This window comes from Vulpes lagopus, chromosome 2 (genome assembly GCF_018345385.1).
Source record: "Vulpes lagopus strain Blue_001 chromosome 2, ASM1834538v1, whole genome shotgun sequence".
NCBI classification, from domain to species: Eukaryota; Metazoa; Chordata; class Mammalia; order Carnivora; family Canidae; genus Vulpes; species Vulpes lagopus.
Genome location: NC_054825.1, coordinates 93311589 through 93324682, shown reverse-complemented (window position 1 = coordinate 93324682; position 13094 = coordinate 93311589). Strand labels below are relative to the sequence as shown.

Below are 13094 nucleotides of genomic sequence, written 5' to 3'. Positions count from 1 at the left end.
ACCCTTTTAAAAAAATGCTCATATAATCTCAGAGGCAGAGAGAAGTAATAAGCTGAAGTCTTTGTGTAAAGACAAAACATTTTCTTCTGTCCTTATTTCCATTTTCAACACTTACTCAATAGGTCACTAAAACTCAACAACGGTCTCCTTAGGAATATTTAATGGGACTATTACTTTGGGGTAGACAGGATGTATAAAATTTATGTTCATTAGACTATATCCGTTTTAATAAATTACACGTTTGGGGATTTTTCTATTTCATACATTGCTTTTACTTTTAGAACCAAGTAATACAGTTCTCACCACTATATGCCATGGGATGGCTTTAGGAAGAGATTAAACCTAGTACCAGAATGGTTAAAATTCAGTGCACATAGAAAAAGCACATTATTTAAGGGCAGGAGGCTAAAAGTGGATTTGGAAGAGTAATCAAGTAAATACCAACAGCACCTAGGTTATTAAAACAAAAGCCCAATAGGCTTCACGTACATGTTCTTAACAGCGACATTATTTCTTCCCTATCCATAAGCTTCCATTTGTAAAGGAAATTGAGAATTATATAAATAAGAGAGAAAAGAGGGACACGGGAAAGAATGAGACAATGAGAACAAGAACAACACAGTAGTGTGTATGACAGAAAGTAGAGGAAAACATGCAGATTTATCAGTATAAGGCTTTTTTGTATTTTATTTTCATGAATGTATGCTCAGAACTCATCTATCAATGAACACAGCTGAGGAATATCAAAGTCATCTTGTGTTAAAATTACTTTTATTCAGGATGAAAAATACAACATGTGACCAGATTAGATGATAGTCTATGATTAGTTCTTTACCACATATTTCAAAAGAACTACATACTTATTTCCCCTTGTTATTGTGATATATTTCTTTTTTATTTATTATTACTTAGAAGGTTACAATGTAGTGTTTTATGTAGCTTTTCCTTAATAGCAGAGAGAAGACATGTTACACACAATTACAAGCAGAAAAAAATTAATACATATCTTTTCAAAGTAAGAACAAGGAAGACACCAAATCTACAACTTGTAGTTCAGAGTTCAGGGAACGTTTTTTTCTTTAAATAGGTGCTTTTCTTGGGTTTGATGTGGCCTGATAAAAGCTCTAGATTTCGCAGACTGCAGCGGCATAAAGCTATTTCCAACACAATGGATGAAGATGGATCTGAGGTAGAAAGGTGGTCATGGCTTTCCTCTTATATAAAACAATTTTCTTCTCAAAATATCTATGCTGCAAATAGACACCCTTGCCCCCCAACCCACCCAACCTATTCTAAAAGAATAGCAATTTCTAACTTTAAGCCTCCTTCTGGCCAAATCCCAGGTCAAGAGAACCCAAAGTTAAAATGTCCTGATGTTTTAAATACACATATGCTTGAATTAAAACACATTATTTTCACTTTCTTTTTTTTTTTTTTTGGTTTCTCTACATTTGGTAATTACATGTTTCAACTGAATCAAGTAAATGTTAAATCAGAAGCTGAACCAAATACCTAACTGAATGTATTCAAAGGTACAGGCAAGGGTACCACCATCTAAGTATTAGTTTCATTCCTCTATGGAAGCAGTGACATAGGCGTTTGATAAACATCCTTTCCAAATATATTGATCAAATGAAAAGTAATAAAAAATGTAATCATTCACCCAAAAGGTAAAATGAAACATGCATTAAATTTGTGTTTGCTGTCAGAAAGAAAACAACTGGAAATTTCAAGGATTACAAATGGCTTGAGTATATATAAACAAAAATAAAAGTCTCTTCAAAGGGAATGAAAGACAAAGATGTGTCCTGGTAGCAGAAATAAGTAAAGGTCTGCTGTATATTTAATGGTGAAAATCAAGATCTAGCAACTAAGGAAATGTTATCCTATGTTTTGTTTCTGTGTCAAAATGAAAATATACTTAAATCTGGTAACCTTTGGTGAAATAATCTTTCAGATTATTATAATCCTGCTTTGAGTCTCCTCTATCATATAGATTGGGACATGAAATAAATAAAGAAATCAAGACCTACTTACATAGAGCAGGGAAATAAAATGCAGGAAACAAGTCCTGATAGGAATACCAGGTAGGCCCCATAGGACTTTTACTGTGGTTATCCAAGTGGTTGCTAAAGAAGTTAAGTATATGATGTCAAATAAAGTTAAGCAGTACACAGAGATGTAGCTTAATTCATATACATAAATATTTGATTGAAATATATAAACTTATTAATTTGGCCAAATCATGAAACAAATACAAGGAAATCCATTTGGTCATGTGGCTGATGAATTATAAATAACCAAGACATAATGGTAAAAGAGTGGAAAAAAATAAATGAAGTTATTGTACAAGGTTAATATGAAGGAATGTAAAAATGTAACACGGTTTTCTAATTCTTATGCAATTTTTGTCATGGTTATTAAAAAGAAGGTATCATATTATAAAGCCCCCACCCACTTTCCCAATGCTGAATACAGTATACAAATCAGTGACAAATGTATTACCATTTCCAAATACCACTCTGTTCATTAATTTACAATTGCATAGAAAGGGAGGAAGAAAACAATAAACAATAATATATGGTTATTATAAAAACAAAATATCCTTTTCTCTTTGGATAGTCAGTGTTTTACTCCTTCAGTAGAAGACACAGCGCTCAACAGCATGTTTCAAGGAGCCATGGAGCTTCTGATTAAATGGAACTTGGAATTGGCATTTGCTGCAAAGGGCAATACTGTATGTCAGGAAATGTTGGTTGGCTAGATGAATACTTCACATTGCCTGCGGGAAGGGAAACAGTACTGTCAGAACAACATTTACATAGAACATTACACGTAGTGGAGACCTGTCAACTCTTCTGAGAAATAAAAGTGCTTCTTTCAGAACTAGTCAAATCCCATTTTGCTGTGTGTGAAGGGGACCCTATACAGCTGTGTGACTTTTGCTCCCTGGGATGAGGTCTTTCTCTTTCATCCTGAAGGCATCTAGTCTGCTTTTTATCATTGCAGCTGATGTAGGGGACGTTTGGAAGACTTTTCTCTTGCCCAAGTTGGAAACCAAGTTAAAATTGAAAGCACTTGGCTGTTTCTTGCTAGAGGTACCAAGGGTGAATGAATTAGGCTGGTGCAAGCACCCTGTCTCTCCCTGGGGAACTGTGGGAGGTCTACTGCTGAGGGGGGACCCTTGCAGTTTCAACTGGTCTCCAACTCATGCTGGGGTCCAGAAAAGAGGAATGAAAGACAGGACTCATCGTCTAAAGGTGTGTAGTGGTGCCAGTTAATGGACCAGGGCCAATATCCATACAGGCCAGAGAGGATATAAATCTGGGCTGCACTTAGACAACTGGCATCAATCTTTTGAAGGAAATGTCAAAGAGCAGGATCCATCATCATTAAAACCATACCCTTCACTTCTGAATGCATCCTCCAGTTGCTTGCTCCCACCAATTACTGGATCTCTCCTGAAGATACAGCCTTCTCCACAACCTTCTTATACTTGACTATTTTTAATCTCCCATACTTTTTATATATTGGATAAGTGCTTCCTAGGTCCGTATACTATGATTTTTTCAGGCCTTTCTCTCTCTTCCCTCTCCCCCACCCAACTTTGAATCTCACGCCATCAGACTATATCACCCACTGTGCAGTTATCTTCTGACCCCTTGGGTCACATTCCTCTACTTTTGAAGAATGGCTCACTGTCACCAAGCAAAAACTATATTTAAATCTTAATGATTTCAATACCCACAGAGATTAAGTCTTCAGAACTCTAGCCTCTCAGTTTCTCGAGCTCCTCTCCTCCACCCTTGTCAGCCACTCAAACTTTCAAATGGACCTTGCCAATACCTCAACCCCTCCAACTCTTCAATTTCAATCACCCTGTCTTCTGACAACTACCTCTACCTTCCCACTTCCATTAGGACCCCAACTCCACCCACCCTTTGCTACCACAAGCCATTCCTCCTCCCCCCTTTTCTTCTGTCTCCTGCAACTACCGTGTCATCACTTCTTGCCTTACAAGCTTAGATGCCTGCTTCAATCAGTATCAGCATGCCTTTGCCTCCTCCCTTGAATTGTTATTGTACCCTCTCGGCCAAATCACAACTTCAACTCTGGTTAAAAGCAACCCTCAGCCAACCCTGGTGCTTGTGCTTATGAACTTGAATGTGGCCATGGGACAACACACAGCCCTGCAGACCGGCCTCACATTAAATTCATAAGTCATGCTGAATGCCACCTCACAGTCACACGACTTCCGTGCCGACCTCCTGGTCCCCAAGCAGGTAGGGCACATCCTCCAGTCTCTCCTCACACCTCTGACACCCCCTCCCATCCTCACTCTCTGCTGAAGCCCTGGCTTCTGAGTCACTGAGACAACATAAGCAATTTTCCTCACTGAGGTGAAGTCCTGCCATCTCTGGAGCTCTCACCTCCCATCTGCTAATTGATTTGAGATTTCCTTTTATCCCATCCAGGTTCTAAAGACCACTTGTCTGTGCTTCTTGTTAAGACCCTGGCCCCTCTTGCCATGAAGACAAGAGCACAATCAGAAGGTTAAAGATTCATAAACAAGTTCACGAAAGAACATGTTCTCCAAAGATGTGCTGAGGTCCTGTGGCTCCCTAGTGCTAGGAGGACCGGATAAGGAAAACCCTGCAAGGTATAAAGGTACAGCTGCCCATCTTTCTCAGCAAATTCTTCCCCTCCCCTCCTCAGTCAACTTTTAAAAGAAAAATCAAAACCTGAGCCTCCTCCAAGTAACAAAACCATTTCGTGTACTGCTGCAGTCACAATTTTTAAGTCGATGGTCTGTGACAGCTGCCTTAAGTACATATCTGGGAGAGCGGTGGTCCCCCAAATCTACCCAGGGCGACTCTGCACAGTATGCATGAGGCCAGTAAAACGCTGTTAGAACACAAAGGATCAGGCACCAGGTATTTTGGGGCATCTGGAAGAACTGGCGTGGGAGGGGCTTCTCCCTCCCTAGACTGACCAACTGTTGTGCGGAATTAACTAACATTTAAAGGTCAAGCAAGTTTACTAATTTACACGGGGAATAATGTCTGGCACTCAAATCAAAAGCAGCGAATCTGCTTCCTCTGGGTTGTAATCAGCAGCACCTGAGCCCATCGACCCACTGACCCTTACCTGTGGCCTGCTGGGGAGATTGGCTGCAAGAGAAAACAAAAGAAATCAGTGGAAGGTGCTGTGGCTGCCTTGCTGGCTTCCCCTGTCAGGCATGCAAAAGTGGGGAATGCACAGCTCCCAGCTGTTAAATGGGTGTTAATAAGAAAATACGAAACAGGTTTTGGTTTTTCTTTCTTTCCTTTTTTTTTTTTTTTTTTTGGGCTAGATTCTTTAACAAAGACTAGTTTCTTTTCCGTAGTTTCTCATATCCTATGTCCTTTAGGATATAAACATTCTACCAAAACATGCAAAACATATGCTGGCTCTCAAGTATGTACACCAAAGCCTTCACTGAATAACTAGTTTTTTTTAAAAAAAATCTTAAAATTCCCTGTTGAAATCCTGCCCTGGATTTGGTTTATGTATCCACGCACAGCAAGTTCTGCCTATTTTGCTGAAGAGCACAAATTCGGACTGACAGGTGATCAGGGAAATGAAGGGGCAAGCGTCTTCAGTCTCTACCCCCTTGGCTCATCCTGGCCCCAAAGGCCTAGGAAGCTGGTTGCTCCATTGCTTCCTGGTCACAGCACGGCCAGCGTAGATGATTCAGTGGGCATTGTAGGGGGGTGCACAGGAGGTGGGTCTGGGGATGTTCTGCCTCTCAAGGATGGCAACATCTGTTCTGGGTCAAATAAGAATCGTCCCTCATTATCTACCATGTTGCACTCCTTCCATCTCTCATTTTTTTTTGTGCTGAGGGGGGGGAAAAAAGACATCCATGACCACACAGTGGGTGCTCTGTGAGAACAACAGAATGAACAAGGGCCAATTTATGATGGTTGGAGGGAAAGTAGGAGCACCCATCATATCTGGGGAAGAATGAGGCTAAAATCCAGCCTAGTTCTACCAGATACATAAGTTACAGCAAGAAAACACAAGAGTGGATGTGCTTCCCACTAAGCTACACCTAGGGAGTGCTCCATTGCATTACTATTAAGTACACCAGAGCCACTTACACTTCCCTTCAGGATAATGAACAGCCAAACCCAAACCAAAATTGAATCCATGTTGCTCCAAACCAGCATCATTAACCCTACAGCTATTTATTTATTTAAAGTAGGGTCTACACACAGTGTGGAGCCCAACATAGGCCTTGAACCTTGAGATCAAAACCTGAACTGAGATCAGGAGTTGGGAGTGTTAACCAACTGAGCCACCTAGGATCCCCTAACTCTACGGCTTTTTATCAAATAAAAGGCTATGAGTACTCCACCGAACAAACTGTACAATCTATTTCTAAGAAAAATCAGGAAATCCTTGTGTTTTAGTAGGTTTTGAGTTTATGATGAATGTCATTCAAGTTTAATAGACATGGGCAATTCACAGTGAAAATTTGCCTGTAGATAAAAAATAATTTTAAAAGCATTTGAGGTGCCTGGGTGGCTCACTGGTTGAGCATAAGCTTTCGGCTCAGGTCATGATCCTGAGGTCCTGGGATCAAGTCCTGCACTGGGCTCCCTGTAGGCAGCCTGCTTTTCCCTTTGCCTATGTCTCTGCCTCTCTCTGTGTGTCTCTCATGAATAAATAAATAAAATCTAAAAAAAAAAAATTAATGGTCTGTCAGCCAAAAATACTCAGTATTAGTATCCTGTATATTTGGATGACCTAAAATGAAAAAAACTGAAAGGATTTTACATTAAAAAAATTAGGCAGTCTGAAAAGTTTGGTATGTGTATTAGTTAATGGGCAACACAGTGAAATTCCCTTCATTAACGCCTTGTCAGGAAAAGATGAAAATGCCTTCCTCTCTGCTCTGAAACTTATGTAAATAATTAAAAGAAGACTTTAAAAGGTCATAATTCAAGGATGCTATCAGGAACAACTGGGATATTAATTTGAGACATAAATTCTAAAGTGTTATGCACTATAGTATACAGACCCAGAAAAAAAAATGCCATGTTTAAGTAGGCAATTCATGCAATTAGGATTTATGAATACAGTTTCATTATAATTCCAGGATTGCCAGGAGTGTAAATTCACTTGTGACCATGCTAATTTTTAATCCACAAAGGATCAAAAGTCAAGATTAACATGCAGATCAATGCATTGTATGCTGGTGACAAGCAGTTTTAAAGTTCTCATTAGTAACAGGGGCTCAGGGGATTGGTTTGGCATTGGGAGAGTGCCAATCTGATTTGCTTAGAAAAATCCTCCAAAGGTGGTCAGGAAGCTTTGGGAATGCAAAGGTTTATTAAAAGATTTGCTAGCTGAGCAATTTAAAAGGGCCCACAAAGAAAATGAATCCTACAAACCTTCTATATACTACCCAGGGAAACTTTACCAATTAAACCTTCCAGGTTAGAAAATACAATTATTCATTCATTCAATTCAGAACATGAACTGAGCACAAAGTCTAAGTCAGGTGCTATGTCTATTCTGTACCAATTTTTAAAAGGTTTAATAACTTTAGATGCAACTAAAAATATGTATCAATTTTATAAATAAGTAAACTAATCTTTTATTTTTAGGGAACACTGTTCCCTATCTTGGAGAGTTTTTTATTACCAAAGCAAAATACAGGATATAGATATGAACAAAAGCAGACTAAACTCAAATAGCAGAACTTCAGAAACCAAAAATAATAAGATTGAAAAGTCAGAGGATTCTAAAATACCCCACTCATCATTTCATATGTGGAAGATACCTGAACTCTTCAAAATAACAGATGACCAGTAATGGTCATGCACAGAAAATTATAATGCTGTTAAGTATCTGTGAATATACAAACTTAAGACTATGAGAACATGGGGCCAGCGTCCCATGAAGAAGTCTTAGTGCTCCACAATCCACCTTCACGACACAAAAGGGCACGGATGAAGGGGGCACCAGTGCAGAGTAAGAGTTCAATCTGTCATGAAGGTACCACTGAAGGTATACACTCTGCTCAGGAACCAATAGCATCTGTTAATGAGATTCCAACCAAAAGGAATTTTATATGTACCTTTAAGGGAAGCCATGAAATTAGATGAACATAATTCTTTTTACTCATTTTGCCTTATAATTATGATTATTATTTATATTCTCCTCTAAAATAAGACAGATTAATCTTTTATACTATCTAGATACAAGAATATACTAGGAAAAAGATTTACGTGTCACTGCTGTATGACAAACTTAAAAAAAAGACACATCATGAATTTCTAACATAATGTTAATATGGAAATTCTACATCTATGGTCACTGTAAAGAATTTAATTAAACACACATAAACATAATTAAACATCCTAACTCTCACTGCCAACTGACTTTTACATTTGAATATGTCTATCACATTTAAATACAAACTTCTAAACAGACTTTGATTTACCAAATTTGTTCTTAACTGATAATTAATGTATTTGGATTTAAGCTGAACTAAAAAGTAATTTCATTTACCAATTCAATCTTGAAATTCTAGCTTTTATCATGACCATGATGAGGTCTTATCTAGCCATTAAGTAACATACGACTCCGAATCAAAATCTCTAAAAAAAAAAATCCAACTTTAATATAAAATATTTAATCTGCTCATCTACTGTGGGTATTAAGGGCCTAGAATATATGAAACAGTCTGATAGCATATGGTCTTTGACTGACCTCTTAAGCCTCTGTGAGACTTTAGAAGGTACATACATCTGCACATGTGGGCACATGTGTTTTGGGGAGTAGGGGGACTGACATACAGTAAATACAATTCAGGAAACTTCGAGAAGTATAATCACAGATAATAATTGGAAAATGACACATTCTCAAATATAAATATATTTATGTGCTTGTGGAAGCTGTACCATGTCCCTTAGGCAAATACTTCTGAAAATTCAGGGAAGACTATATTTCAAATAGCTATTTCCACTTCCTCCTAATAATGGCATTTTTATAAACTGTAGAGTTGTATAAGTTGCAGCATATTTTTTAATGAAGTCAATATATCTTATTTAAATACCTGCCTGGTAAAGCCTTTTCATCATTTAAGATGGTATTTTCCAGGACAGTATGAAAAAGGGTGATATAAGATGCTGTTTTATATATGTACCACCATATATAAGATATATATGAGAAGTTGTTTCATATATATGCTACCAGATATAATATATATTATACATAACAGTAGTATATATATATATATATATATAGTAGTATATATAGTATATATATATATATATATATATATACTAAAATCTTAATTTAGTGGCTGTCTAGATTTAAAATAAATTTGAGAGGAAATCACCCTAAAATAAATGATATATTCATATTTCTTTAAAAGATTATTTAAAATAAACTGTGGCATCAAGTAGTATGCATACATACAAGTAAGCTGCTTCTGTTTGAAATAGCATAAGTGTTTCTGGTGAGAGCTCAGTAGAAACTGTGAGGTGACAAGAGGCTAAAGTCAAAAAGTTTGGGGAAAAAAAATCAATAAATAACATTATATAATTTCCCCTGGGATTTCAACTGCTTTCTTTTGATTATTTTCTGGCTCTTGGTAGTTCATATAGAAAAGTCACAGGGTCATAATCTGTGATGCCTTCAATTATTTGGCCTTTATGCAGTGATTGTTTTATTCCACAAGGAAAGAAACCAGAAGAAAGAAAATCAAAGAGAAAAAAAATCCTGAAGATAATCCCCTTGCAGAACTGAATCTGATGACATCAGGGAACAATGTATGAAGAAAAGAGAGTGAGGCCACCTGGCTAGCTTAGTCGGTGGAGATGCGACTCTTGATCTGGGGGTTGTGGGTTTGGGCCCCATGTTGGATGTAGAGATTAGTTAAAAATAATTTTTTTTTAAAAGAGGGAATTACATCAGAAGAAGCTATTTTCCTGCTTTGTTTGGTATGCTGCCGAAAGCTCTTTTTTGAAGTAATAACACATTTCTTACTATAGTTTGTGCTGGAGAGGGGTAATTTCTTACAAAGGGGCTTGTTTCATTTGCCGTCACATTATCATTCATAAGGGACAATGGAACCTCTCAAAGAACAGGACTATATCACTGCAGCCCAGTGATGTGACGGCATTTAGGCTGAGCTTCATTTGCTTTGTCGACACATAGAAAGTTTGATTTATTTCCAAATAATATTCAATCCTCTTTCTAATACTGGTTTTTGCTATCCTACCAAAGAAGACAAAGGGCCCCAAGCAGGAAAAAAGAAATGGAAGGGAACGTCGTAGTGGTAGTGTTAGGATCTCTCATACTCACGGCAGCAAGATGGAAATGTACTATTGATCTGCTCCATAAACTCTGTGAGGTCCGTGCTGGTGTCATGTGGGGGAGCCAGCAGGTCCTCGGCCACTGCCACAGCAGAGGAAAAGAAGAATAAACAGTTTTGAAAGGAATGCCCAGCCTTCCACCAAAACCCAATGTTGGGAGAAAATACTAACCCTAGCCTCTCAATATCAACACGAAAATCATTCTCCTTGAAGAGGACAATTTTAGGGAATACTACCAAAACCATTTTTGTATCACTTTGTTGGTAATTTCATATAATTAAAATGTATTAGATGTTTCTGTTGGAAGATTCCATTTACCAGGGGAAAATTTATGAGTGAAAAATAAGTAATGCAGTCCTATTAGTTCAATTTATTAAATGGAATTCCATTATTTTGCATTCCAAGTGTTTTTTCAGAGAAAAAAAAATATTCTATCAGTTTTTTTTCCCCTTCTTTCTTTCTTCTTAAAGAGTGTGGCATGGGCTAGCTTATACTGCCACAAATCTAGAAGTATTTTATAAGATACTTTTTACTTTGCTGTTTTTTATTCTATAACCAATAGCAAACTAATTCACTTATTTAAAACAAGAGAATATTGAAATTTTAGGTTTTTTCTGATTAACATAGTAAAAGATATCTTATAAACAAATTAATTTGGTTAAAATGTGTGGTCCTAAGGGGAACTTTAGAACTTAAATTTCATCAATAACAAAATGTCATTCCTGAATGCTGGTTGACAGAGTCCTTCCTAGCAGCAGTGGCAGGCCCCTTTTGGACCAAGGACGGGCTGAGGAGTGAGACCTTGGTTTCAGATAGGGACAAGGAAGATGGCAATGTCTATAGGATAGAAGCTAGCATGGAAAAAGCAGGCTATTCAGTTTCCAGACCTGGGCAGAGAAACCCATGCTTGATATAATATACTTTAGGATTATATTCCAAATATGTACAAATATGAATTTTAGAGACAGAATATTTACTTTAAAAAAATCATTCTGAAGGCAGAGCAAAAATCAAATTATTGCTCATCTCAAAAGGAAAGAGCACTTTTTTTCATCTTTTGCCAAAATTCAATCCACTCTGACACATTATATAAGCAAATGTATTATAGATTATTATTCTAAAATGTTTGCTTTCTGGATGTTGTTAAAATGTCTTTGTATGCAGCTGCACACAAAGAGAATATGAAACTCCTTTATGCTCTAAGGCATGGGTGAGTAAGAGGCTATTTAAAATGAAATGGCAAAGTGCAGAGCAGAGCTGGGGAGGGGGCGGTTAGCCAGGTCCTGGGGACACCAACCTGCTTGGTGGAACTGTGGGTCAGGGTCAGGATCCAGTGAGTAGCTCAGAGCAGACTGCTGAGGTGAAGCCCAGGGGGAGACGCCGTTGATTCGGGAATCCGATTCAGGCTGCAATCACATTCAGAAGTTAAAGCAGGGAAGGATTCAAACAACTGCTAAAGAAAGCATTTTCGGTTCTTACATCTGTAGATAATTAAATCATGTGGGGTTCTTTGGCCACAGAAATTTAGAATACACGTTTTCATCAGTTTGGTGGGCTCCCTAGTACTTTACGTGAGTACTGAGTGATCTGTCTCCTTCAGTTTGGGCTCCTTGAAGAGCTCAGTGGGTTAGAATGTGACCTTTACCAGTGTCAGTTTCATCCCTCAATTTTTCTATGATTTTTATGTCAACCAAGTGAATTTAGAAACAGGTTGCATTCATCTTTTAAAAAGGAGCACTGCTTCTCATACAGTAAAATTATCTAATTTCAGAATCAGCTAATTTCTTTATTTAAATTAATATTTGAAGGCAACACTGGAAAGGTAAGGACACAATTTTGGATTCACATGCTTGAATTCAAACTCCACCACTCAGAACCTACCTAAGTCTGAGCAAATTTTATAACCTTGTGTGCCTTGGATTCTTTACTTAGAAACTGGGGATGGTAAAAAGAGTGCCTGTGCCAAAGGATTCTGTGAGGAGGATGATCGGTTAGTATTTCCACAGAGATTAGAATACAATCTTACACACAGTAAGCATTCTGTAAACATGCTCTGCACAAAGCTCTGAAATGGTGACGGACACACTGACAAGTATGTGTTCAAATTACAAAGTGTGATCCATTTTACAGAGAAGGCAGACATTACAACATTTTTGATGCCAGTCTTCCCATTCAATTTATATTCGTTGAAGTCTGGTGCTTTCGCCCGTTTTTTACTGTCAGGTGATTTTTCCATCTACTTCTGGCATTCATGCTAAATCATTAAGAAGAGATAAGAGGCCCAGAGTCTGGGATATACAGAGCCATTTAGATATCAGCTATCTCTAAAAGCATTACTGTGCAATTCTGAAGGCACATGAGCCATTAGGCAGCTCTGTCTAATGGGATGGAGAGAGTCAGGGGGAGGGGAGTAGAGAAGCAGAAGAGCCGTTAGCTCTCCAACAGGCTATGGCAAATAAAGCTTTTGAGCACGGCTTCCCTCCGCAGTGATTCTATCGCTGCACTAGGTTAATAATAACACTTCATATTTTAAATCAGAGATTTCAAGGAAAAATTCATCCCTTCTACAGCCACCATGGGGAAACTTCAAAAACACGGGGCTTGCAATGTGGCTGTTCCAACGTACGTGACCAGCACCAGAGAAGACTCCAACATTCCAGAGGGCTTTGGGAAAGCTCGAGGGGAACTAGTGTTTTCTAATGATGCTCGGTTTGGAGGCCC

The 13094-nt window shown here is 38.0% G+C and overlaps 1 protein-coding gene across 9 annotated transcripts in view; it reads right to left on the bottom strand.

Annotated features, from left to right (window-relative positions):
• Window positions 1-754: 754 nt before the first annotated feature.
• UTRN (utrophin) overlaps window positions 755-13094 on the bottom strand; it is a 496122-nt gene continuing 483782 nt past the window's right edge. For 7 of the 9 annotated variants that reach the window (XM_041741733.1, XM_041741729.1, XM_041741717.1 and 4 more), the window contains 3 exons: window positions 11671-11779; window positions 10363-10455; window positions 755-2782 (listed from right to left, as the gene is read on the bottom strand). In XM_041741733.1, the coding sequence (XP_041597667.1) occupies window positions 2694-2782; window positions 10363-10455; window positions 11671-11779 (291 nt within the window). In that variant the 3' untranslated portion in view covers window positions 755-2693. Of the gene's footprint in view, window positions 2783-5148; window positions 5172-10362; window positions 10456-11670; window positions 11780-13094 lie in introns of all 9 variants that reach the window. The other 2 variants (XM_041741764.1, XM_041741760.1) reach the window with 1 other exon arrangement.